The following is a 26029-nucleotide window of genomic DNA, read 5'->3' as shown; positions in this document are numbered from 1 at the left end:
CAGATTCGCCATTAGTGACTAAAGAAAATATTAATATTTAGGGGAAGATGGAAGTGTACTGTGGCCTTTTTGTTCCATTTTCTCTATAAATAATTGGTCTGCTATGAAATGTTTATTATCCAAGTCTACATGAATAGGTACCTTTATAAAGCATCTCCATTATTGTGGGCCTTCCTATTCATCCAGACCTATATTTTCATTGCTTTAAGGGATTCAGAATGAAGAAACCCCTGCAGCTTACAGTCTTAGAAGAGTTGCCTGGTGCCCCAAGACATTAAATAGTTTGCCATGGCTCACATACAGTCCATGTCCACAGAAGAGGGCATTTAATCTCATATGTTTCAGAAAAAGAAGATTAAAGGTTTAGAAATCAGACAGTGAAATAATAGAACAGGCTCTCAGGGCACTTTTTGAGAAGGGCTTCCAAAGCATTGCACCAACATGACAGGGACCTCTTCCAAGTCTTCGCATGCATGGTGGATACATTAGATGCATGCAGCAAAAGTTACACAGGAAAGCTGCTTTATCCAGAGGTCTACCAATGGCACTTCAGCAGATTACTAGTCCCATGGCCCTAGGATAGTGACGTCAACCTCAAAGAGAAATCGAGACAAATGGGCCCACTGACCCACGTAAGGACCTCTGTGGGCAGCATCCTGACTTAGAAAATCACATATTAATATTATCTATCTACTACTTTTTATTTATTTTGTGAAATGTTTCCCAATTACATTTTAATGTGTTAGGGCCTATGTGTTCCAAAGCTTCCAAGAAAGTTGAAATCATCTTCAGGAAAGTTTTAATCTTCATTATACTACGGAGCCATAAGGGTGGAGTGGAACAGTCCCTAGATCTGAAATCACAGGGCCTAAGTTCAAATCTTAGTTCTGCTACTTTCTGACTCTGTAATACTGGGCAAATGGTTCTTTCTCTTTGATCCATTTTTCAAATACATCAGGTAAAAGAGCTGGACCAAATGATATCCCAGGTAATTTCTAGTTTTAAACCTAATATCCTATTGTATTCTAATACTGTGGGTCTTTGTTACTGTTTTTCTTGTTCAGTCATTTCAGTCATGTCTGACTCTTCATGACTCTACGTGGGGTTTTCTTAGCAAAGAGACAGGAGCAGTTTGTCATTTCCTTCGCTAGCTCATTTACAGATGAAGAAATGGAGGCAAATAGGGTGAGGTGACTTGCTTGGGTTTACACAGCTAATAAGTTGTCTGAGGCTGCATTTGATCGTATGAATCATTTCAGTTTTCTGTATATCACTTTTCTTCATAATGGGGTGAGACAAGATAATTAATTGATAAGGTCCCTTCTCGCCCTCTGATGTGAAGTGGATTGAAGAATGAAAATTTCTGAAGATGTCAGGGGAGTGAAAGACAGGAGTTTAACCAAAGATGTGCTGGAGACAACTCAAACCAGTGGACCAATTGCTACACTCCACGTGTGGGCATTTTCACCTCAGAAATCAGCAAACACTACAAATCAGAATTTAATTTATTAATTTGTCTACTGTCTAGACTTAAATTGATAAAGTCAGTGTCAATGATGCAGATTAAACTGAAAAGGGTGTCATGTATACTTGGAGAGGCAGTTATTAAACCTTTACCAGGACAACACAGAGTCTAGTTATGAACAAAATTATGGGATTACAGAGTAGCACCTGAAATTAATGGTGTGCTTTATCGTGTTTGGCTCAAAGGCTTCCTTCTTCCTGCTGCCAGCAGCTTTCAAACTGGCCCAGTGGCAGTGAGAACTTTACAGGAAGCTCTGGGGTCAGATTGAGGAAAAAGAATACTGCTCAGGTCACCTCAAGACTCTTCCAGTCAGCCATTCACATGAATACCCTTTCTTCTTGGAGAGGGAATGAAACTGCATAGTGCTGGACTTGGAGTCAAGAAGACACATTCTTTATGTGCCTCTGTTTCCTTATCTGTAACAGGAGGACAATAACACCCATGGCACTTTAACCCCTGGACAGTCAGTGTTAATCTCAAATGAGATAATGTAGGTTGAGCACTTTGCAAACTGTAGAGACACCCTTCTTTTTCTTCTTTCTATCCAGGAACAATATCCACAGATAGAAATCAAATTCCTGGAGAGCCAAAATCCACCATGGCCCAGTGATGTTCTTCTAAATAATGACCCAAACACTTGGATAGATCTCAGGAACCAGAGGACAATTCACCTTGGCCTTACTTACCTTTTCACCCTTGGTGCCTTTCAAACCACGGATGCCATCTGCACCCTGTGCAGAAAATAAGAGGAAGACATCACGGATTGTATCCTTTAATATGCATTAACAGACATTGCATAATGCAAAGATCTTGGACTTACAACAAAGCCCCAGGGTCCTGGGAATTCACTGATATCTTAGTTGCCTATAAGATGTGTTCAGGCCTGCACAGGGCCAACATCATTCCTGCTCTATTCTTACCCTCTAGGAAATGTGTTTCCTTGGACATGAGACTCTCTGAGATCACCTGTAATATAGTTTTCCTAAACTAACTTTGCAATCATGCAGAAAAAGGGACATCATTATGGAATAGTGGGGAGGATAACCATGAAACTTATCATCACCAAAAGGGAAAGATGGCTGAAAGTGTGCTTCTCACCTGACAGAGAAGAGGTAGACAACAGCTCATCACTATATAGTGAACTGTAGTACACCACTATGTAGTGGGAGAATGGGGCATGTTTTCAGATATGGCCAAAAGGTTAATTTGTTTTATTTGACTAAACTAATTTGCTAAAAGAATTTAATTGGGGAATGCAGGGGGTGCAGTGAATTACTTGGAAGTAGCAATGATTTTTTTTTTAAAGACCATCAATAAATCATTTAAAAAGAAAGATATGAACCTATGATCCCTGAGTTGGCATTCTAGCAACTTAGGATCTAGTCTCTGTGAGACTACTAACAAATAAATGATCTTAGGCAAAGTATTTTGTATCTCTAGGCCTCAGTTTTCCTATTTGTCAAATAAGGGAGTTGAATTGGAGGATCTCTGAGAGTCTCTGCAGTGGTTAAGAAATGGTACAATATAATGGAAATATACTGACCTGATTAAACATGGGGGGGAGAATGAAGAATGAAATTAATAATCTATCAAGCTGAAGCTGAATATATACGTACATACATACATACATATACGCATATATATATATACACACATACATACATATATATATATTCCCCCTTGGGACCACTGCCCGATTTCCTTAGACCCTGGGCACATGTTAATTTTATGGCTGATCTTCACACTAATCTGCCACATGACAGCTAATGACTTCCCACCTTGCCTTCCCAGCCCAGGCAGCATCCAAGCTAAATAAATTGATCATGCATTAAAGGCTTTTTCAAGTCATCTTCTGTGTTGAATCTCCACTCCAGGGAAAGCAGGGCCGCACCCTCCAAATTAACGTTTGCAACAGAAACACAGCAGGGTGGATGACTTGGCACAGCCACACTTTTCTCTGCAATAAAGATGGTTTTTCAAGTGCCCTCTTGTGGCAAGAGGTTTCCTGAGCCCATTTGGCTCAAAACCTTGAGCCGAGTCTCAAGTTGGCAGTAACCTCGTTTCTGCTCCTGAGGCTGTGAGAAGCCTGGGAGGCTGGATCTGCAGGGACCTAGGGCTGCATTCAGTGAACCTGTCATATAGGGAGTGGAGGCAGCAGGCTGAAGTGACAGTAAATTGTGACATCCTTAAACACTCCAGTATTTAATCAACCTCTGGGCGGTCAGGGAGAGACTAAGAACTGAATAGAGGGTAAAGTATGTAATTATCCTGAAGCCCTTATTACCAGTCTCAGGAAAAGAGACATACAGTCAAGTGCTGTCTAGCACTCCCCTCCTCCCTCCAGGCTGCCTTGTTTACTATTAAGCCATACTAGGTAAGCAAACCATTAACTCTAATAGAAATGTGGCTGATACCAAGATTCATGGCATACACAGCAAAGAGATGCTAAGGGGAAATGGAGCCCTAATTTCAATCCACAGCTACCGTGGGGAAAAGGTAGCTTAGCAATGGCTATTATTAATGTAGGCTGACATTAATTATATTAATATAGGTCGAATGCTCCATTTTCTGAACCATTAGTCTTCTATTGAACTGCACCTGGTACTGTAAGATTGTTATAGAAATAGCACAGCCTCCTCCAAACATTATTGGAAAAGGCCAAATGATACTCTAGGTGAGGAAAATGAGTCCCCCAGTATAGATTGTCTCAAAATGAACCAATGATGGTATATTGAACCAAAAATAGAGAAAAACTAAAATGTAAACAAAGTGGAAAGTATCTACATATAATCAAAGTGAAACAACCCAGGGGATCCCATTTCCTACCTCTCCCCCCCACCCCCGACCATGTTAGTCACCTAATTCTGGGGGTTCAAAGGACAGATAAGGACTTAAAAGGATTTTTTTTTAGGTCCAAAGGACAAACTAGAACCTACACAGGTATTTTTGTCTGTGCACCAAAGACTCTAGATCAATTCATAGGAGGGATTCTTACACATTTTATTACCTCTTTGGTTCTTATTGAGTTTCACACAGAGGTAAGCCTCACACCTGATTCATTACCTCTGATGCTAAGAGGAAAAGTTGCTGAAGGAATTATAAAGGATTTGAATCTGATTCAAGCAATATGGGAATACTGTGTTCAAAACTACTTATGCAGAGTTTAATTTTAAATGTAAGGAGATGGCTGAGTTTAACCTCTACTGCACAGAGTTAATCCAGGTTGATGCAAGCATTTGGATGGATTTTTATACCAAATAGAAATCATCTTCAGAAAGAAAAGTACAGTAGAACTAACAGAAAATTAGAAAGAGCTTTGCATGTAGGGTCATAGGAACACAGCTCTGGAGACAGAAGGGACCTTGGAGGTCCTTGAGCCTAATGTTTTCATTTTACAAATTAGTAAACTGAGGCCCTAGTAAGAAAATATCCAGATCCAAATCTAGTAGTTTACATGTAACAACCTGTATTTAAATCCAGGGGCTCTGATTTCAAATATGATGCTCTTTCCACTACACATTATATGGCCTCACAAGTCCCCTGGTGAAAGCCAGATATACTGTCTATGGTATTTTCCAAATCTATCACTATAATAACTACTTGTGTCCAAAAATAAAATGTGCTTAGTCTATCACGACTAGAGAGAACTTCAGTTGGCTCCTAGGAATAATCACTTCCCTTTTGAAGTGCCCACAGGCTATCCCTTTAATAATCTATTTGAAATATTGGGGAGAGTTCAACACCAGACTCACTATCTTTAATAGGTGGAACTCATTTTCTTGAAAGTTACAGCTGGAATCTGCTTTTGAATCTCAGCCCTTATCTTTACTGGTTGTGATTCTGGTTCTTCTCAAGCCCTCTGAATCTCTGTTTCTTCACAAGTAATGTTGGGATGATAATACATGCACTATCACCTACTTGATAGGGTTTATAATGAAAGAGTTTTATAAACCTTAAAGATAGAGCTAGACTATGTCTAGATGTCTCTGTCTCCCTCTCTTTATCTCATAACCTCACTAGCTAGCTAGCTAACTATCATCTAGTTATCACTTGAATTATTATTGGGCCTCGACTTGCCACTAACTCAAGCGACCCGGGACAGGTCTTCTCTGCATCTTGGTTTCCTCACTGGTAAAATGAAAGCAGTTGGATTAGAACTGGGATCATTTCTTTTCTCAAATATGTGTGATTTTGCAAGTGTCCAAGCAAGCAAGCATTCATAAGGTCCTACTTTATACTCAGTATTGTAGATGAATAAAAGGACCAAAAGCGTCTCAGGACTGGAAGACACTTTAGAGATTACCCTAGCCCCTCATTTTAGAGGAATAAACGAGCTAAAGCCCCAAACATCCACCTAGCTTATTCAAGATCACATAGCTAAGGGTGCTCATCACATGGAGGAGGGCCTAGAACACAGGCCTCTTGAAGACCAATCCATTTCTTTTTCATGCCTGTTTTATTCTATAACCTCAAAGAGACAATAGAGACCAACTTGCCCAACACTCACATTTTATGGATAAGGAAACTGAGGCTCAGAGAAGAGAAACAAGTCCTTTAAAGTCAACCACACTGTGAGTAACGGAACTATAAATAGAACCCATGTTCCAGGCATCTTAGTCCAGGTCTTTTTTTTCAGACTACCTAATGATGAACCAAGCCCTTCAGATGAAGGGGAATATATTATGCAAACCCTGATCCAGTCCAGGTGGGTGTCAGGCTCTAAATCAACAAGAGGAGAAGTCAGGAGATGACTGTTGGAAATTAATGAAAGGCAAAGGAAGCTGTTTCCCCCAGTGCCTGTGTGGGCATTTGACTAAAAATAAGTAGACCTCCCTTGAACGTCCCTATATCATCCTGCTAGAGATGCTAATTGTGGTATTAATCATAACTATTAGCCATCACCTCTGTTCTGCACACGTGGAATCAGTTAATCTGTGCATATTGCCTGTGTTCTTAATGCAAGAGGGGTTTCTCTTTCTGAGAATGCATTTCTTTCTAAGATGAATGCTTTTTTTTAAAGAACCTTCCCCATTCCTCAGCTTCCAGACTCTGCAACAAAAACAAAACCCTGTCCCTTTCATGCTTATGTCAGCAATGGATGCTGATCAGAGAGACAAGATGAAAGTATTTATCATGAAAATTTTAAGGCAAATATCTCCTCCTCCCTTCCTTTAGAAATACAGAAGTATTCAATTAACAGCACATGGCTATGGGCAAATGGTTTTAACTTCATGCCAGGGATTTTTCACCACACACATAATATCGCTCTCGTTGTCATCTACCTACTAATCTGTCACCTTTAATACTGCTGCAGTTCCTTCCAATGAGAGGTGCGGGAGAAAAGGAATGGAGGCATTTAATTTTCCCTTCCGATGGAGAAGGTAGGATTTAGAGGCCTGAGGAGCAGCAGTGCGTAAGTGGGAAAAGTACTGAATTGGGAATCAGAAGGCCTGGAATCAAATCTCAGCTATGTTACTTTATTACCCTAAGCAAGTCACTTAACTGGTCTAGGCTGGAAGTATCCTCAGTTAAAAATAAATAAATAAATTGGGGGAGCTGAGGTAGGGGCAGTATGGTTCAGCAAAAAGGGGGACCGGATTTGAATGGTAGGACTCACATGTGAGGCCTGACTCTGCTAGTTTGCTCTGTCTGTAACCTTAGACAACTCATTTGACTTCCTTACTGCTTAATGTCTGTAAGATGAAAGGACTTAGCTTCAATCAGAGGATCCAGAGCTACAACGAACCTCAGGGATGATCTAGATTAACTCTCCATGCTGCCCCTCTCCCAGCTCCCCTAGGCAAATAACTCAATTTCTCGATGCTCAAGACAATTCTTAGAGACAAGTCTCTAAGTTCCAGAGATGGAGGCAGTTTCTGAACTGTGAAGGTCCTTAAGCCAAAGAAATCCCAGGCCCAATCTCAGCCCTGATTCTTTTTTGGGGGGAGGTAGGGGCCAATCAAGCAATTAGGCCCAGGGTCACACAGCTAGTAAGTGTCTGAGGCCTACTTTGACTCAGTCCCTATTCTTAATTTATCAAGTGCTGTCTATATTTTCCTTAAAACAAAGATGAGCACTGGAGGAAGAATGCAGCCTGTTTCCTCAAAGATGAGATATGTACCAATTTTAAAATGCCTTTAAGGTCAACTTTTTCAGCAACTCCTCCTGTGCATAATTCTGGAGAGTACAACCATATACACAGAACTCAACATGTAAACATCCAAAGAGAACTGCATAGTTATAGATTAAATTACACAGTTCCAAACAGATGCAGTTAACTTTAATGAAACACCACAGGACTTGTGTTTGGATATTGCTGTGGTGCTCTGTGCTTTGTTTAACAAGATTCTGGAGGCCTTTAAAACCACAGAAATACAATTTTGGATAAATGGACACAGATCACGCTGAACTCCTTCTCTTAACAACTCTGATTGGGCCAGACTTCCCGAGAGGTGCTGATTTTCTCTTTAAATGTGAAAATGCCTCCAAAGACATGTTGGCTCCAAGTTGATCACTTGAGCCTGAGATCTACAGCCTGAGAGGGATTTCAGAGGTTGACAGGAGGGCCTAACAAATTGTATCTACCCACAGAAACAGCTCAAGGCTAAAGGACTTCATTCTGTTGACAGATGCCTGACTAACCTGACTGATGATTTTTTACACTCCAACCACACTAGGTTTTTTATTCCTAGCCTTTGCATTCCTGATTCACATCAGAATCTTTCTCATCAAATGATGTAATGTTTATACAGAGCTTCACAAATCTAAAAGCACTGTATAAATGTCAACTAGTATTAATTATTATTATTAGAAATATTTAATCATTCCCATTCTCCCATGGTATTTATCTAACCAGATGTGGCAAGGGTAGCAAAGTTGGGTCAGTACTGCTTCCATCTGGGGTTTGGGGCAAGGCTTCATCACAGAAAGACTGTAAAACCAGTCAACAAGGTCAATGTCCCAAATTAGAGATTTTAAAAGAGAGAGAAAAAAGAGTGACAGAATTGCTGCAATGAACAATGTTCTTACCTTGACACCTCGAGGGCCCGGATATCCGATTGGACCCTGCGGACCAGGTGGGCCCTGGGATTAAAGGAAAAATAACAATTAGGTTTTGTTTCAATGACCAATTCAAGCTGTTCCCTCATAACTCTGGATAACCTTAGGACTCAACCTAAAGGAAAAGATTATCCTTCAGAAGAGCCAACTGAAAATCAGCATATGGCCCTTGACAGAAGCAGATTGCCTAATGTTTACAAAAAATAATTTTTAAAAATCGCCTAGGTTGCTGAGTATAATGTTGATATTTTAGAGACATAGCTGATTGTCACTTAGAGGAAAGGCCTTAGTCATGGATTAGGTGCTATTTCTCCATGTTGGATGGTATCCAGGCCTTGCAAGGGTGAAGATGAAGCCAATTGACCAACCTCTTGTAAAAAAGACTAATGGATGCTCTCCAACCCAACAGGGCACACAGGATCACCTTCCTGAAAAGCCAGGCTGGATAACTCAGGGATCCTAGTTTTGAACTATGTCCTTGGAGGGCAGGAAAGGAAATGCTTTAAGTGGTTTAAAGGTTGGGGAGGGAAAACTTACATGAAATAACTGTACACAAACTATAATTTTTTTCTCCTCTATCACCCCCACAAAAGCATCATTTTTTTATATGGATCACTGCATACCCTGTGGGAGACAGTTGGTTTCTGGAGAATATCTGACTTTATAGTCCTCTTTACATCTCCTTGCCATTAGTGGGGGATGCATCCAAGAGATCCCTCTTAAACGGAAACTGTGAAAACCACACTGTACCAATTATCAAGATTTATGTGCAAAGGGTGGTTTGTTTCCAACACAAAAACCAACCCCATTTCCAGTATTTTTAAAATGTAATAATGTAACAAAGGTCTTTTAATCCCATCTTTTCTGCTATACTAAGCAAGCTCTCAGGCTTATTGAATAATGCATCTTTTTCACTTGAAATCTTTTTTTTTTTTTTTTTTGCTCTTTATCCTCTGCCCTCTCTTCTTGCACCACTTTTTATTTGAAGGGTCATAGTAGGGTTATAGATGCACATGTATCACAAGGGTATAGTACTCATATGAAAAGCAGCCCTGGTGTAGTGGAGAGCTGTCCTTGGAGACAGGATGACTTGGTTTTGAATGCCACCTCTGACACACATAGGCTATGCCGCTCTGAGCAAGTTACCTAGTCTTTTGGTGCTGCAGGCAACAATCAGTTGCAGAGAAGGTGCCAAGCTGTATTGGTAAAGGGAGTTTCCTCTATCAATTAAATCATAAGCTCAGGCTCTCTTCTTATGGAAACCACAGATTATTATATCGCATAAAGGAAAATGGGGATCACATCATGAATTGAAATTCTACAAACAATGACATTTCCATGTATTGGGAAGTGCTTAGATGCAGATTAGCTAGACTGGAAGTCTCAAGGATCACTGGTTATTCATGCTAGCTGTCTCTCCCCAGTCCCACCACCCCAGGCCTGCCCTCCCTGGTGTATGTATAATTAGATGGGGCTATAAATAACACTGACTTTATTGCTGTTCTGGCCCTGCCCAGTCTTCTGAGAAGCTAAAGAACAGTACCAACAGGCCTTTCAGCACCAATATGTCCCAGATAAGACTGAAGGATTTTAGAAAAATACTCACCTGACCACCTTTCTCCCCTGGAGGGCCTTCTTTGCCAGGATGTCCCTGTTGACAGAAAAGAAGAACATTGAATTATTCCATCCACCACTTTGGAAAGTGCTACTCACCCATGGTTTATCTCTCTTATGACATCATCAACAATGTTTTCTATGGATCTCTTCACTCTTTTCCCCAAAGAACTCAAGCCATCCTGTAAGGATTCCTTAATGGGGGTCTAGCACAGCACCACCCTCCAATACATATTTTACAGATGACCAAATTGGGGCACAGACATGAATAGCGATTTGCTCAAAGTTTCACCCAGCAAATCAAGTCCATGGCAGAACTGAGGAATAACAAAAGACCTCTGACCTCAAGATATCACAGCTTCCTAGAATGCCTGTCACTATGCTGTCTCCAGAAACTTAAATATCTATTTGCTGGCAGAAAAGCAAGAAGAAAGGCTGTTGACAAAGGCTAAGACCAGCAGCTCCCATCACTCGGCTTGGAACTGATTATAGTTCTTTCTCAGCTTACATGGGTATGGAGTTTATGTTGAGATTGTAGGCCACAACCTTATTTAATACATGTCCCACTTAGAATTTCTATTTGAAACCGAGAGAGACCCTAGAGATCTAGTAGTCCAGGCCCTATATTTTGCAAATGAGGAAACTGAGTTCTAGCTGAAATTGCTACATTCTTCTCCCTCAGTGTTCTTTTAAACAAAGGCATGTATCGATTCATTCTTAGAGCTGGAAACACCAAGCTTTCCAGCTAGTCTATTTTTCAGTAACTTTAATCACTCTGGCTTCATGTTCAATCAGCTAGTATTTAGAAAACTAAAGAAGAGAAATATTCGCTGTCAAGAAATATTGCTTCAACCAAAGCTCAGTGGAATATGAATATAGTCATGTGGTAGAGACCCAATGGCCCATAACTTTGAGAAACATTATCTTAATGTATTTGTTTAAGAGGGGGGAAATATTTGTGCATTTGGTTTTCATACTTAAAAAAATATTTCTAACAGTTTTTCGAAAAGTAAATAATAAGCCAATCCACTCAAGAAGTGTAAAACCTTGTCTTTGTGCCTTCAAGGGTATCTTTATGCTGTAAAAAGCCTCATAGCCAAATTTTAACCAGGCGTATTGCTGTGTTCCTGCTGGTGCTCTAGCAGAAGCTGTGACTAGAATTCAGGTCATCATATGGCAGATTCATTTCTCTCCCAAAAAGCAGGATTGCATGGAGAGAATGCCAGAGCTGTAGTTCTGGAGTGGTTCCTAGAGGCTCTGCTTATTTCAGAACCTACAGTTTCACAACCAGGTCTTTCTTGAATCACTGAGGAGTCAGTAGTGAGGTAGTCATTCTGGCACATCTGGAGCCCAGAGGAGTAGAGGCTGTGTTTTGTACACTCAGACATTTTGGTTCAAGTGTAGCAAGTGTTACATACAGCAGCGCTTTGAAGAAACAACTGTTTTTCTATATGTCAGAGTTTTTTCCCCACAAAAGTGAAATTTTTCTTTACTCTCTTTTGTTATCCGTTGTATTCCTCATAATTCCATGAGTATCAGAAAGTATCATATTTGAAGAAGACAACATGGAGTCTAGGACACATCCCTCAGAAAAAGCATTTTAGGGGGCTTTCCATAACTGACAACCTCATTAGAGCTGGCTATGAAAAAACAGGTCTTTCAACATCTGGATTGCTATTTAAAAAAATAAAGTATATTTAAGAGTATAACTTTCCTACTATATTGATAAAGATGGTCTTCCTAATTCTCCATAACAAGGAGAATCAGGAGACTCAGATTATGCTGAAGTACCTCCATGGTACACTGGACATATTTGTCCTGAGATATCCATATACTGCTATCTGGCCTATTTTGGAATTAACACCATCTACCAATAAAAAGTCTGGTCCAAGTGAAAGATGCAGCTTGTCTTTAAGACTGAGAGATCAGCCTATAGCCAGGGTTATGGATAGCCCAGTTTGATGGTGGCAAAAGGGCAGGGTATGGAATGGGATCTAGCCTGTGTCCAGAGTCAGTCTGGGGACAGGGGTTGTTGTTGTTTAGTTATTTCAGTCATGCTCAAGTCTTCATGACCCCATTTGGTGTTTGCTTGGCAGAGATAATGGAGTGGTTTGCCATTTCCTCCTTCAGTTCATTTTATAGATGAGAAAACTGAGGCAAACAGGGTTAAGTGACTTGCACAGGGTCACACTGCTAGCAAGTGACCTAAGTCAGATTTGAACTCAGATCTTCCTGACTCTAGACCAGGTGTTCTATCCACTGTGTTACTTAGCTGCCCTGTAGGGAGTGTTAGGGCTCCATCTGTGGGCTAGAGCTAGGAAGTCACAAATCTAAAAATGAAAATTAAAGCAAAGAGCTGTTTGCTAATCAGATACCAAATAATTATTAACATAATGAACCTTTTTATTTACTTTGTCTTCTGATAGTATTATTAAAACTATAAAAAAGTATAGCTTTAATAATTGATTTAGTTCATTATTTTTATTGAAATAGCTAAAATATTCCATACGCAATGAGCACAGTCAAGAGAACTCATGGCACACCTTACAGAGAGAAGGACTGAGTAAAAACTACCCCCATTCTGTACTATTTCCCCTCAACTACCTTATTTTTTATATTTTTTATAATTTGCACAGCTTGACCATGAACTAGATTTGTGAGTTTAACTGACTATTTCCAGGAGATTTAAAAGCTTACAATACTGTAAATTCATGCCTCTTTCTCCCCCTTCATTGTCTGCAAACTAAAAATACATCTTTGTATTACTATTAGGACTTCGCATCCCCCTTTCTTTCTACAGAACAGATTACTCATTGAGAATCTTTCACACCTAGTTGATTATTTCTCATGCTCCTCTCTCCCTCCCCCACAACTTGTTAAAGATGCCGGGGTAGGTTCCAATAATTAAATGACACACAGTAATAAATAATAGCTTTCCTACCAAGGCAATAGCCACTCTTTGATTGAAACACGTTATGAAAAGCATGTCCCAAACCCAATAATTACTGCGCAATCAGGCATGAGACCAAATGTGTATTTATTAACAGACTTAGAGGATGAGTCAAATGAAGCTCAGAAACGTCCACCCCTATGAATCTGTAAAGCAGATCTTCTGACTGGGAGTGAGTTGGTTGCTGCGTTAGGGGGATGAGAAGTTGGGACTTGGGAGAAGAGGAGCATTTGATTCAACTTCATTTACCCCAACAAATTCAATTCTAATAAATTTAACTCAACTTACAGGAGGTCCATCTGCACCAGGCATTCCTGGAAGCCCAGGTTTACCTAAGGGACCCTAGGAGGGCAAAGAAAAAGATCAGCAAGAAATCACTTTGTGGTCAATACTTTCAATACATTTGTCTGGTATTCACTGGTGCTGCATATGGGACAGTGGCAATCCTCCCATCCCCAAGAGGATTGAGGATCTCCATCATTACTCAGACAAGGTCTGAATCAGACAATGCTATTGAAAGATGCTGATTTCCCCTAAATTATCATCTCAAATGCAGCCCAGGAAACTCTATAATGGCAAGACATCAGTCTGACGAATAAAATCAGGACCCAAGCTTTTACCAAATAGGATCCCAAATGCTTTGCTTTGTTCAGAACTTTGTAGTGTGGATAGAAATAAGATGGCCAGAAAGTTGCCTCCAGCAAGGTCAAGGAGGAGAGAAGGGCATACCATAAAAGTAATAAGACTCACGTAGAACCACCTGACACCATGAAGAAATCCCATTGAGCAAATCTTATTTTTCATTCAGGGCCTTTGGCTTCCACTGACCAAAGTGGTCATCACCAAAATGAGGTGGCCAGTCAGGGAGAATTTTCAAACCTCTTGGGGTCTGCAAAGTCTCCAAGTCATGGGAGCCATGCATCCACAAAATCTATTAGAAATAATCCTCTGCTGGTCCCAGAAGACATTTTGTGTCAAAGTAAAAATTCCCCTGCCTGAGGCAGAAAAGCAAACACTTCTATTCGTTACCTAGAGTTCTACTCTTATTCTATGGTTCAACCTTTTTCCCAGCTAATATCTGAGTGAAAACATCCTGATGTTTTACTTCCCTCAAAATGCTGCCTTTCTGATGGAAAACAAATGCAAATGTTATGAATTAGAGCCTAACTGTGCAATTTTCCTCTTCCTGCCCTGGACATAGACAGATTAAATGTTCCTATACACAGGCAAGAACAGATGTGTAATGGATGATGGCGTGGGGTGGTGGAGAAGTAGTCAGATGGGCAAATGCATACTGATAACAACCATGACATTATTTTGTATCGCCGGAAGTGGGAAGCAGAGCACATACTTTTTCTCCTGGTGGACCAATTGCACCCTGAGGACCAGGAAGACCCTGTAAACAGAAAATGAATGAAGAAGTCAAAAAATTTGATTTACCCAGAACATCTGCTTAGTATGTATATATCCTTCCTCTACCTTACTAACCTCCAGTCCCATTTCTCCTTCTGCATTAAAATGCATCAAAACCAAAAATGCCAGTCTCTGCACTTCACTGTTAGCAATCTGTGGTATACTGTATTAGCTGCAGCAGACCAGGGATCATGTAAAGGGACAGGAGCATCTGGGAGGTACAATGATTGAAGTACGCTTCAGAAATGGATTTAAATGGATGGCTACATACTAGGCCAACTATTGCAGCAATGATAAGGCCCACTTACATTTGTGGAGAGGGTTTTACAAATTTCTAAAGCACCATCACATCCATAATCAGATCTGATGGTGTGAAGCAGGCTTGGTACCTATCGCTATGATTTTCTTTTTACAAATGCAAAAGAAGAGGCTCACAGTAATTCAACAACTTGTCCAAAGTAACATGGACACAGTGGCCTAGGACCCAAAACTGTCTTTTTTTTGTAATCTAATTTTATTTCATTTTCAGATCTGCATTCTCTCCTTCCCACCACACTCTCCTCATCTCCGTTGAGAAAGTAAGAAAAACAAATACCCACTACAAACATTCTAGTCAAGTAAAATAAATTCCCACATTGACTACCATGTTGTGTGTGTGTGTGTGTGTGTGTGCGCACGCCTCAATCTACTCTGAGTTCATCACCTCTCTATTAGGAGATAGTTACCATATTTTACACTGTATACTTGTGGTTGGTTACTGTAATGACTGGAATCCTAAATCTTTCAAAGTTCTAAAATTCGGTGTCTTAACTTTAAAGTTTAGTGTGCCTCTTCTTGGTTTCTGGGGCCTGTGGGTCATGAAATTTCCATGTATAATAACATCACCGTCCGTTAGGTGGAAAAGACTCACCTGGGCACCTGGATTACCCTGCTGTCCTGGAGGGCCGGGTTCACCCTGAGGACCCTGTAAAGAAGGAAATAACAAAGGGACTGAACAAAATACAAAGTGGTATTAACAGTCTGCTCCATGAAGAAGCAGTGACCTTTCAGCCTGAGAATTGGCTCCATCTCAAGGTTTATTAACAAGAGAAGGAGAAAATGTTGAACATTGACAGAGACAGAGAACCAAGATCTATGGGCAAAATCGTGCAGAATGAACTAGTATTAAAACTCAACGGTTTTTTTACATCTTAAAAGATAAGGTTTGGGTGTTGAGAAATTATCCAGCTTCACCTAACAGGCAAAAATATAAAACTTGATATTCACAGAGTTGATTAAAAATTTTTAAAAAGCTTCAAAAAAGCTTTAGGTAGATTCCTGGATGACAGCAGCTTTAAACAGGTCATTAAGGAAGGTGACCCTCACACACAACATTCTATCTCCTGTCTTCATAACTTTGAAGAAGCTGTCTCCCAGGTATGGAAGGTATTCTTGCCTTACTTCCACCTCTTAGAATCCCAAACCTCCTTCAAAGCCCAGTTTGTAAGTGCCAAGATCTCCTATATCAGGCCTTTCCTGATCCTCCTCCATATCCACTCCCTATCCCATGCTAGTGCCCCATCTCCACTAAGATTAATTTGAATTTTAACTTGTATATATTTTGTATCTCTGTATGAATATATATACCATTTATCACAATAGAATGCAAATTTCTTCAGGATAGCAATTTTTATTTTTGTCTCTGTATCTCTATACCTAATACAGTGTCTAGAACTTAACTGGCAATTAAATAAACTTTTAAAATGCTGATTTATGTGACTGTTTGCCATCTAGGGCCAGTCCCTGACCTATAAGATGACTTCAGGTGCTTTTTCTAATACAGACACACTGACTTGTTCTTCCTAGCAGAGATAAAATTATGAATTGGAGGGACTATGAAACTGAACACATTCGCAAGTTCCTTAATGTCCAACATTGAAGCACTTTCTGATACAGGTAGCAGGCAGGCTTCCCTGACTGAAATGCATGGTTGCATCCAGTAAGAGAAGAATTGATCATGATTCTCTTTTGCTGCAATTTACCACTGAGCCCTGTAAAATTAATCCACTGATATATAGGCTTTGCGTGATGGTAACTGGTTTTCACAGTGAATGCTCATTAAAATATGTAAATATCCCCAAGATTTCTAGTCCAGGAATGTATGCAAGGAACTCATTGGAGGAAAATCAAGTTTCCATTTAAAATTCCCAAGTCATCCCAATGTACCACTATCTTCCAGATAACCCTAAAATGGAGAGTAGCCTCTGTGAGGCCTGCCAGTTCTCTGTAAGCATATTTTAAACATGCATTTGTTATCAACTCATACATTGAAAATAATTTCCTTCTATCCCTACATAGGACAGCAAGGATCTATAGTGAGAAATCATTTTCCTGAGACCAAAAAAGCCAAAAAGAGGCCTAAGCTTGGAGCTACTAGACCACTGCCCTCTTTAAGGTCTAAAGTCTATTCACTTAGAGCATCTGCTTTTGCTGATTCCATGTTTAACTGCTTTGGCTCTTACTCTAAGAGCATACATCATGATACAACAGATACTGGAGGGCACTGAAGGGGGAATTCCCTTGGAAATCCACTGTAAAACCAGCATACATTAACTTTTCCTTATTATAGAAATAGATTCTCTCCTGGCCTTGAAATGAATGTACCCAGAAAGTAATTAGCCCTTGTAATTTAGGAAAAGTGATGTGCCTGAATGCTTAACAAAGACTTACCACATTTCCCTTTGGGCCAGTTTGTCCATCCATACCCGTCACACCCTAGATAAAAATGTAAAAAAGAGAAAAAAAAAAGGCATGAAAAGAAAAACTCCACCCCGAGAAGATGAAATCCAAAAACCAATTCATCAGATGATGTCAAGGTCTTTTGGGCCAAAGGAGAACAGCTGCGTGAATCGTGAAAGGCTTGCTTGAAAATTGCATCAGCTCAGCTTGCTCTTTGCACTCTACCTCACTAAGGAGAGCAATGCCAGCCAAAACTTCCCAGGTTCTGTACCTGCTGGTGGGGAAAATTCAGGGCAGCAAACTGTTTCCACTCCAGATGAGGGAGCATGCTGGGAAAAGGCATGCTGAAGGAACAAGCTGGTATAAATAAGGGACAGAAACAACTTCTGTGGAAAACAGGAGCTTTGCTCTGAAGGGAGAGAAACAACTTCTGTGGAAAACAGGAGCTTTGCTCTGACTGCAGAACCATCTACATTCCTAGTCTTGTCTGCATGAGGAGAACAGAGCTGCTCCCTTCCTATGTGCCCTATCCAAAGAATCTTAGCCTTTTCCCCCAGACAACCCAGAATCACTGAATTTAACATTGGAAGGGACTTGGGGACCCTCTAGTTCAATTCATAACTAAAAGGAATCTTAAAACGTAGTCATCTGGCCTCTGCCTAAAACTCCCTGTGAAGGAGAACCCCCAACCTCAGAAGCAGTCCATTACATTTTTGGACATCTCTAATTATGAGGAAATAATTAAATCTGACTCATTGCAACGTCCACCCTCTAGGGCCAAATAGAAAAGGTCTAATTCCTTTTCTGTACAACAGCTCTTCACATACTTGAAGACAACTATCAATTATCTTCTGAGTCTTCTCATCTTGAGGCTAAAACATCTCCAGTTCCTCCAAATCAACAAAGGGTAAAGGGATAGAAGAGGTTGGTGGCTTTATCCAGTTTCCTAGATATTATACCTGCCTAACCCAGGCAAGTCTGCAAAACTTTGGTCAGTGTTTTCCGTCACTGGTTTGTAGCCCAGCCTACAAAAACTTTTATGACCAGAGGGCCTTGCTTCTTAAAACCTATAAACTTAAAAACAAAACAAAACAAAATCTGCGTCATACTTTTCCCTGGCTTATGAAACATGTCCCCTAACCTGCCAAGCATTACTGCACTGAGGCAATGGTGGTCAACGTCATATGCAGTTTTTTAAAAAAATTGAGTTATTTTTCCACTCCATAGTACAGTTTGGGTTGGGAAGTACTGTTCTCTGTTAAGTCTGTCACTCAGCCTGCCTTGGCCACCCAGGTTTATTTGAATAGAATCTGCTTTTATCATAGGATCTGCAGCTGGAAAGCCCCATAGAGGTCATTTTATACAAACCTCTTGTTTTATCACTGAGGAAAGTGAGGCTCAGAGGGAGGAAAGGTGCCATCTAAGTTTGCCCAGATAGAAAGGAGAGGAGCAGGGATTCAAACTCATGCCCACATTTTGAAGATCATGACTCAAATGGAAGGAAGTGGGGGGGGATCATACCCAACAGGGTCTGAGAATCTCCTTAGGAATGTCCCAGCCTGGCAATACATTCTCTAAAAGCCATGGAGAGAGAGGTGGATCCAGTCATCACTAGATTCTCACCCAATAGCATCATATTGTTTCTCTCGAGTAAGTTGCAGGGAATAAAAGACCCATAAAACAAACCATCTCTCCTTCTGGGCTTTGAAAAGTCCATCAGTATTGCTTCATGCTTGCACACAACTTTGGATTAAGAAGTAAATTGTAGAAGAAAGAGCATAAAAGTGGAGACAGGAGACGTGGGGGCTATTGTTTTGATTCTGTCTCAAGTTTAGCTGGATAACCTTGATCTTCCTTCTCTGGGCTATAAAGTGAGGAAGTTCAGTGAGGGGCCCTCTCAAAAGCATTGCATTGTGGGTCTATGATTCTGCTAGGATACAAAAAGTGACATTGGACCCCAGGAATCCTAATTATCTGACCTTTGTACTTTCACCTAAACAATCATTTTGGGGAATCCTGTAAAGTAGAGAGCACACCTGGATTCCTGCTATTTCTCTTTCTAACATTAAAAAAAGTATGTAGCTTTCTGGGAAAGAGGTAGGAAATTCAGAGGAAAAGAATCCAATTCTAAATCTGGGCCCTTATTTTGTAAACCTACAACAATTTCTAATGAAAGCACAATTCTTTCCAGCTCTGAAGAACCAGGGCCACCCCTTATCTGTGCACTTTAAGCTTGTGCTAACACCTCAGGTTTCCTTGGAGCAGCTGTTCACAGTAATCAGTTCAGATTATCTGCCTGAATGACTAAGTGGAACATTATAGCCCTGACAGGGGGGACAAACTTGGAATTTCAAGGGCAATAATGGAACGAGAGAAGCAAAGCAGACCACAGAACTTACAGGGGGTCCAGGTGGGCCAGGTGGGCCCTTTGGTCCAAGCAAACCACGAGGTCCCTAAAATAGAGAAGGAAAAGATCCATGTCACGATTCTACTTATGAAGATGTATGTTTAGATATCAAGATCTGAAAACTCAGCACCATAAAAACATCTTACAGAAATTCTTCCTTGGCTCTAAGGTACATCTTTTATGGAATGCCCTCCTTTTTCACCTTCCCTATCAAAATCTTACCATCTTTCAAAATCTACATTAAGTTCCACCTCCTGAAATCTCTAATGGCTTAGACACTCATTGATCTCTCTCCTCTGAACTCCTTTGGTGGTGATTTTCTATAACATACAATCTAGCATCTAGCATGTGTATATACACATATATAACTACACACATATACATATATATGATGTCCCAATTCTTAGTACAGTTTTAAACTTTAAAGACACAAATAAGTGATTAAATAGCTTTGATAACATAAATAAGTTATCAAAGAGATTTTATAACTTAAAACTTCAGTAAGACTTTTAGGATTCTCTGCACATGTATATACATATTGTATACACACATAATACATATATACATATATGTGTGTGTAAAGTCTTACTGAAGATATAAACTATTATAAAACTAAATATATATGCATGTGTATTGTACATGTACATATCTATTTGTGCATCTATGTATACAGTACATGTATGTATATGTGTATATATGGATTTATGAATATGCACACACATGTGTGCTCTATAAATACAAACCTATGTCCCTATAGAATATATATATATATATATATAAAGAAGATTGGGAGACAGAAAGAAACAGAGATAGAAGGAAAGAGACCAGGAAAGAAAGACAGAGAGAGAAAGAGACAAAAAAAGAGAGAAACAGAGAGAGAGATGGAAATGAAGAAGAGAGAGCAGTCTGTGGCTATTCCACATGTCTCGATTTTTGCTTCTCCAAATAAACTATAAGCTACTTGAGAGAAGGGCCTAAGGGATGCTATCCCTACATTTCCTCTGGCAACTCACAGAGTGACATATACACAGTAAGAACTCAACAAATATGCTCAGATTGAAAATATAATTGGACTGGTGATAAAAACAGCAATATCTCAGGCTACATCTGAGTTCTGGAATCATTTGTAACTGGCTCATTTCATTCTCAGAAGGGAATCAGACCCAGAATAAACTGCCTCACATGCCAAACAACTGTACCAAGAAAATTCATTGTCATTGCACAAAGTAAAATGTGCACATGCATGTTTTAGATGAGCCATCAAAGATAATGGTGCAAACTGGAGTCCCATCCATTGTAGTTAGAGTTCGGCTTTACAGATCACCTTTCTTCATGTTCAGGTTTAGATGTCTGCTTACCTTGGTGTGCCCTGAAAGCATTCAAAAATTTGCTCTGAACCAGGCTGCTGTATGCTGAAGGCCTGCGCTTCTGTTCAAGAGCCCACGCAACTACCCTACAATCAGTTTGTTCTGTTGTTAACTCTACAGGCCTGGTGGCACATACACTATGTTTGTTGAATGGAGCCGAGTTAAAGATGATATTCTTTTATAGAGAGACAGCATGGTAGAATGGATAGAGAGCTGGCCTTTTACAAGCCAGAAAGACGTGAGTTCAAGACCAGTCTCAATGCTCTAAGCAATTTTCTAAGACTTTTAAGTTGCAGAGAGAGTGCTGATCTGCATTGACAGAAGGACTTTCTTCAGCTGGGAACTTCTCTCTGTCAATAAATCACAGATTCGGTATCTATTTCCTATTGATCAATGGAACTGAGTTGACTGTCACATGCTTTTACAGATGTCTTTAACCTAACTAGGTAAGCAAAGGCTCCCCTTGGTCACTCCTCCCCTACACCCTCCCCTTTATGACAAAGGTCAACAGAGATCACTGGCTTTTCATCCAGGCCATATTCCCTGCCCATCCTATTTGGCTGTAAATAGGACTTCCTTGACATGCCTGATATTGAGGGAAAGGACAAGAAGAGAATGAATAAGGAGGATCCCTTAAGGATAGGAGAACATTTAAAAAATCAGGATCATTCTTTCAGGTTCTCACAGGGAAGAGAATAAAAACCCACTGAGGAAAACATCATCCAATTATGCTACACTTCATGGTGAGCCTCCAGCTGAGCTGCTTCTCATGGTGCGAGGGCAGGTCTCCAGAAGGAGACTACAGCTCTTGGATTCAAACACCCTGCTTGAGGCTTCATATGGCTCACAATGTATAAAGGGTTCTTAGGGATGGTGCTTCCTCAGTGTATTGCTTTTTCTTTATTTTAATAGCTTAAGTTTTTTGGTTTTTTTTCCAAGTCAGAAGTTTCTCATTTTAAATTAATTTATTTTCAATTTTCAACATTCATTTCCACAAAATTTTGAATTTCAAATTTTCTCCCCATCTCCATCTCCCCCCACACCAGAACAGCGTATATTCTGATTACTCTTTCCTCCAATATGCCCTCCCTTCTATCACTGCCCTCCCTTCTATTTTCCTGTAGGGCAAGATAGATTTCTATACCCCACTACCTATATATCTTATTTCCTAGTTGCATGTAAAAACAATTTTTAACACTGAATGTATTTCTGAATCATCACTGGAGAATTGCATGAAGTTACAGAGGGGAGAAAGACAGTTGAAACCAATCTTTCCAAGCAGAAGTTCATGCACAAAACTTTGGGAAGGAAAGAAACTTTGGGCCTTGGTTGTGTGTTAACAAAAAGGGTTTTAATTGATATGAGTTCAGCTTTTCATCTCACCTTCCTTTCTATAATTCAGGGACAGAGGCTGTGATAATGTATTAGGTGTACTCCCATGTGGGCACTTTTAAAGATGGCACCAACAGGTTGTCAAAGACCCTATCTGCTACACTGAAGAAGGCTCCATCTTGGTCACACATGCATTCTGGGCTTTTATTGGGTGAGAATCCAGGGGCTTGGATTACTAGTCAATTAAAATTTGATAGAAACTTCCTAGGCCCTTTCCATGTTTATTATTGTCATCTAAATGCTTCCTTCATTATTGTAATACCTGTCCCTGTAAATGTTTTAAAAAGTTAATAACCCAGAAGTTATTGCTTAGACATGTGTTAAAGAGATAGCTATGTTGATGCATTCTTCATAGAAGTTAATGGGATATCTAGGGTATAATTTAGCCCCAAATGAATCTATAAACGTCAGTCCCATGTTCTATAAAGTGTTTGCAACATTTCTCATCAATTAATGTCCCCTTACACATACTGCCAAGCTGGCATTTACAACTAAAAAGGGACATTTTAAAAGCACCAGTATGTGAAGAGTAATTAATGTCCTTTTCATTACCAAAGAAATCTGCTTTGGCCCAAATAGAGCGGCTTAAGTGAAAAGATCCTAAATTCCTCTGGTTGCTCAGGTCACAGGCATACTGCCAGAGAACTTTGCCTTTAGCAAACGCTTATTATCAGAAAATGTGACAAACTTAGATTGGTCGTTGCTGCTACCGTGGGCCCTAAGATTTGAAACAGACATTGGAGTGGCCCTAGGCTTGTTCTAAAAGGCCAGGGGCCTTCTATTTATTCCTTTATAACTATACTGTGGTACATTAGAAGTGTACCTCGCTGTCCCCAAATCCCTGCATTTGTATCTGTATCCTTGGGTACCTTAACAAAGTCTGCTGCATTCTTAGTTCCTAGATGGTAAATTCCTTGAGAGCTGTGATTTTATCTTTGTATTCTCAAAACCAATCACAGTGTATTATGGGCGGTTAGGATTTAATATTTGATGAATTGAAAAAAATAATTCATGGTTATAATCAGACTAAATATAATGGCACCCAAATCTTGGGCAATAGTCCAGCTACTGAGTTAATGTTTCCTGCTGGGATTAATGCACTTACAGGCTCTCCAGGTAGACCTCTGGGTCCGACCTCTCCATCATCACCCTAGAGGGAAAGAAAAACAAGCAGGTTTGAGAAATGCCACCCAGTTTCCTTCTCACTAAATATTAATCATGCAGAAAATCGGTTTCCCTGGAGCAATCAGGGGGCGATCATGCGTAAGGAAGATTTTTCTCAGCCCAGAGAAGTACATGGCACATTTGCCAAATTTACTGGCCCTCAGAAATGCTCTAGCAATCCCCTACACTCCATTGTCCCAGATAACAGGAGTTAGCTGGATGTACTATGGGAGAAATGAGAGCTATGAAGCAACCACAGTAGCTCACAGACCATAGGCTCCATTGAAGAGGAAATCAGACAGAGAAGTCAACTGAGCCCAATAGATTGGGTTACCTTTATGAATCTCAGGTAGTAGATGGAAAAAGGAACCATGAGATCATTCAGCTTAACCATAGGAAGCCTCATGTCTTTCCACAGGGCTCAAGACAAGCCACTCCAAAACAAATCCAGATTGGGTTTTTCCAACCACATCATGTAGAAAATGACTTCATTGTTTCAATGAACTCAAGAACTGCTTCTCAACATTCCTCTTCCCTTTGGCTAACTGTCTTTTAGGCTCACCTAGTTGGTGACTTCCCTCCTTCAACATCTACTGAAGAAAGGAAGTCTGTGGAGAAAATATATACTATTCATAAACTTACAACCACTACTTTGGTTCTATCTGGCTTGACCAGAGAAAAGCTATTTTATATCATCCCTTAACCCTTTCTCCTTGGAAATCTTTCTGCTCCTGCACTCTGAATTCTTTCCAAAACCTAATTCAGATGAGATCATTGTAGGCATGAAGCCCATAAGTCTTTCTGCTAAACTCTTTTAGTCCCAGCACAATCGGGGGCCCCCGTCTCAAAATCTGGCCGTACTGTTCCTTAGACTTGGGACTCAGCCAACCTCAGACAGCCAGTAGGGAGAGTTCCTTCTGGATACAATGCATTAGATAAATGATAAAGTGAGTAGTGCATGCTTGACATTCCCTCTCATGTGAAAGATCCCCTTTGCCTGCCTCTCACCATCAGCTCCCTTGACTCCCTGACTTTTCCCTTCTCTATTTCTAACCTAATCTGTATTACACATTCTGCCTTAAGTAATACAGTCAATTGCACATCTATTTGGTATTTCATCTTCAATTTTCTTTCCCAGGCTCACTGGGGGATGGATGAGTTAGATGCAGTCAGGGATAAATTAAACAACTTACTCTTTCACCATCATCTCCTGGAGAACCTGGGGGTCCTGAAGGACCAGGATCACCCTGGAAAGGCAGGATAAGAGTCAGACAAGCCTTGTTGAGTTCTCCCAAGTGAATCAATACATTTTTGCTCAGGTTTCTTTGGCTCTCATGTTTTGTACTTCCTGTACTTCAAGTCCAAAGCCCTCTGCAAACATTTTGACTGGTATGCACGATGCTTTCGGAGTTCAGCCACCCCAGATGAGAATTACTGGAGAATTACTAGATGGAAAGATTCACTGCCTGAGTGCACATGTAAGTCCTGAAGAGAGAGAGTTTGCTATACGGGCTATACACTTAGGACATGCAACAGTTCACAATCTGCATGCATGAAATCTCATGGAAATTCAATCTAAATCTGACAAAAAAAAATGTGATATGAGTTCTCTCCACACATAGAGGCAGAGAGATGTAAGTTGACACTCCTGTCCTTAGCCAAATTGTATAGTCCATATCAAGAATAGCAATCCTCTATACAGAAATGGAACATAAAACAATGAAACAAAATGTGAAAGGTTCACTGGTCCAGACTTCCTGATAGATTAGGCTAGTTGTGTTTTTTAAAAAGTAGGGAGCTAACAGCTACAATTATAAAAGCAGTCTACTACATTGATGTATCTGTGATGACTACAGATAAATAAAATATATTAATAAATAACTATTTCTAAAAATAATACATTAGGATTGTAGGATGTTAGTCTTGGGAAAGAAGATGATCTATTTGGAGCCTGTAAATTAAGGAAACTAAGAACCTGAGAAGGAAAGTGAATTGTCAAAGATTACACAGGTAATTAGTGACCAAGCTGGGATTAGAAACCAAGCCTTCTAATTCTAGTCTAACATGCATTCCCTTTTCTAGGGGTTCATAGATTTAGTTGGAATGGAACACAGAGAGCTGATCCCGCTTCTTCATATTACACATGAAGAAACTGAGGCCCTGAGAAGTGACTTGATCAAAGTTATACAGCGATCAGTTTCTCTGTTGTTGTTGCTGTTGTGTCGCTTGTCCTTTATTCTTGAAGAAGACCATGACAACAGGAAGATGATGCTATGACTTGCAAGGGAATCAGATTTAAGTGAGGGAGGGCTAGGCAAGGTTACCAGCCTCAGTTTCTTCCCTGGAACCATCTGGATTTGGTAGCAAGATGTAGACCAGGACGAATGGAAATGACCCCATAGGGTTCTCTAAACCCAAAT

At 40.1% G+C, this 26029-nt stretch overlaps 1 protein-coding gene across 2 annotated transcripts in view; it reads right to left on the bottom strand.

Moving 5' to 3' along the window:
* The window catches only part of COL5A1 (collagen type V alpha 1 chain), a 296840-nt gene that overhangs the window by 80703 nt on the left and 190108 nt on the right, over positions 1–26029 (bottom strand). For both annotated transcript variants that reach the window (XM_072632909.1, XM_072632910.1), the window contains exons 19-28: positions 24803–24856; positions 23551–23595; positions 19679–19732; positions 17271–17315; positions 15472–15525; positions 14500–14544; positions 13437–13490; positions 10191–10235; positions 8555–8608; positions 2212–2256 (exon numbers count right to left, since the gene is read on the bottom strand). In XM_072632909.1, coding sequence (XP_072489010.1) covers positions 2212–2256; positions 8555–8608; positions 10191–10235; positions 13437–13490; positions 14500–14544; positions 15472–15525; positions 17271–17315; positions 19679–19732; positions 23551–23595; positions 24803–24856 — 495 coding nt within the window. The remainder of the gene's footprint in view (positions 1–2211; positions 2257–8554; positions 8609–10190; positions 10236–13436; positions 13491–14499; positions 14545–15471; positions 15526–17270; positions 17316–19678; positions 19733–23550; positions 23596–24802; positions 24857–26029) is intronic.

The sequence above is a fragment of the Notamacropus eugenii genome, chromosome 1 (assembly GCF_028372415.1).
Source record: "Notamacropus eugenii isolate mMacEug1 chromosome 1, mMacEug1.pri_v2, whole genome shotgun sequence".
NCBI lineage: Eukaryota > Metazoa > Chordata > Mammalia > Diprotodontia > Macropodidae > Notamacropus > Notamacropus eugenii.
Note: the sequence above shows the minus strand (reverse complement) of the source record. Positions and strands in the feature narration are given on the sequence as shown.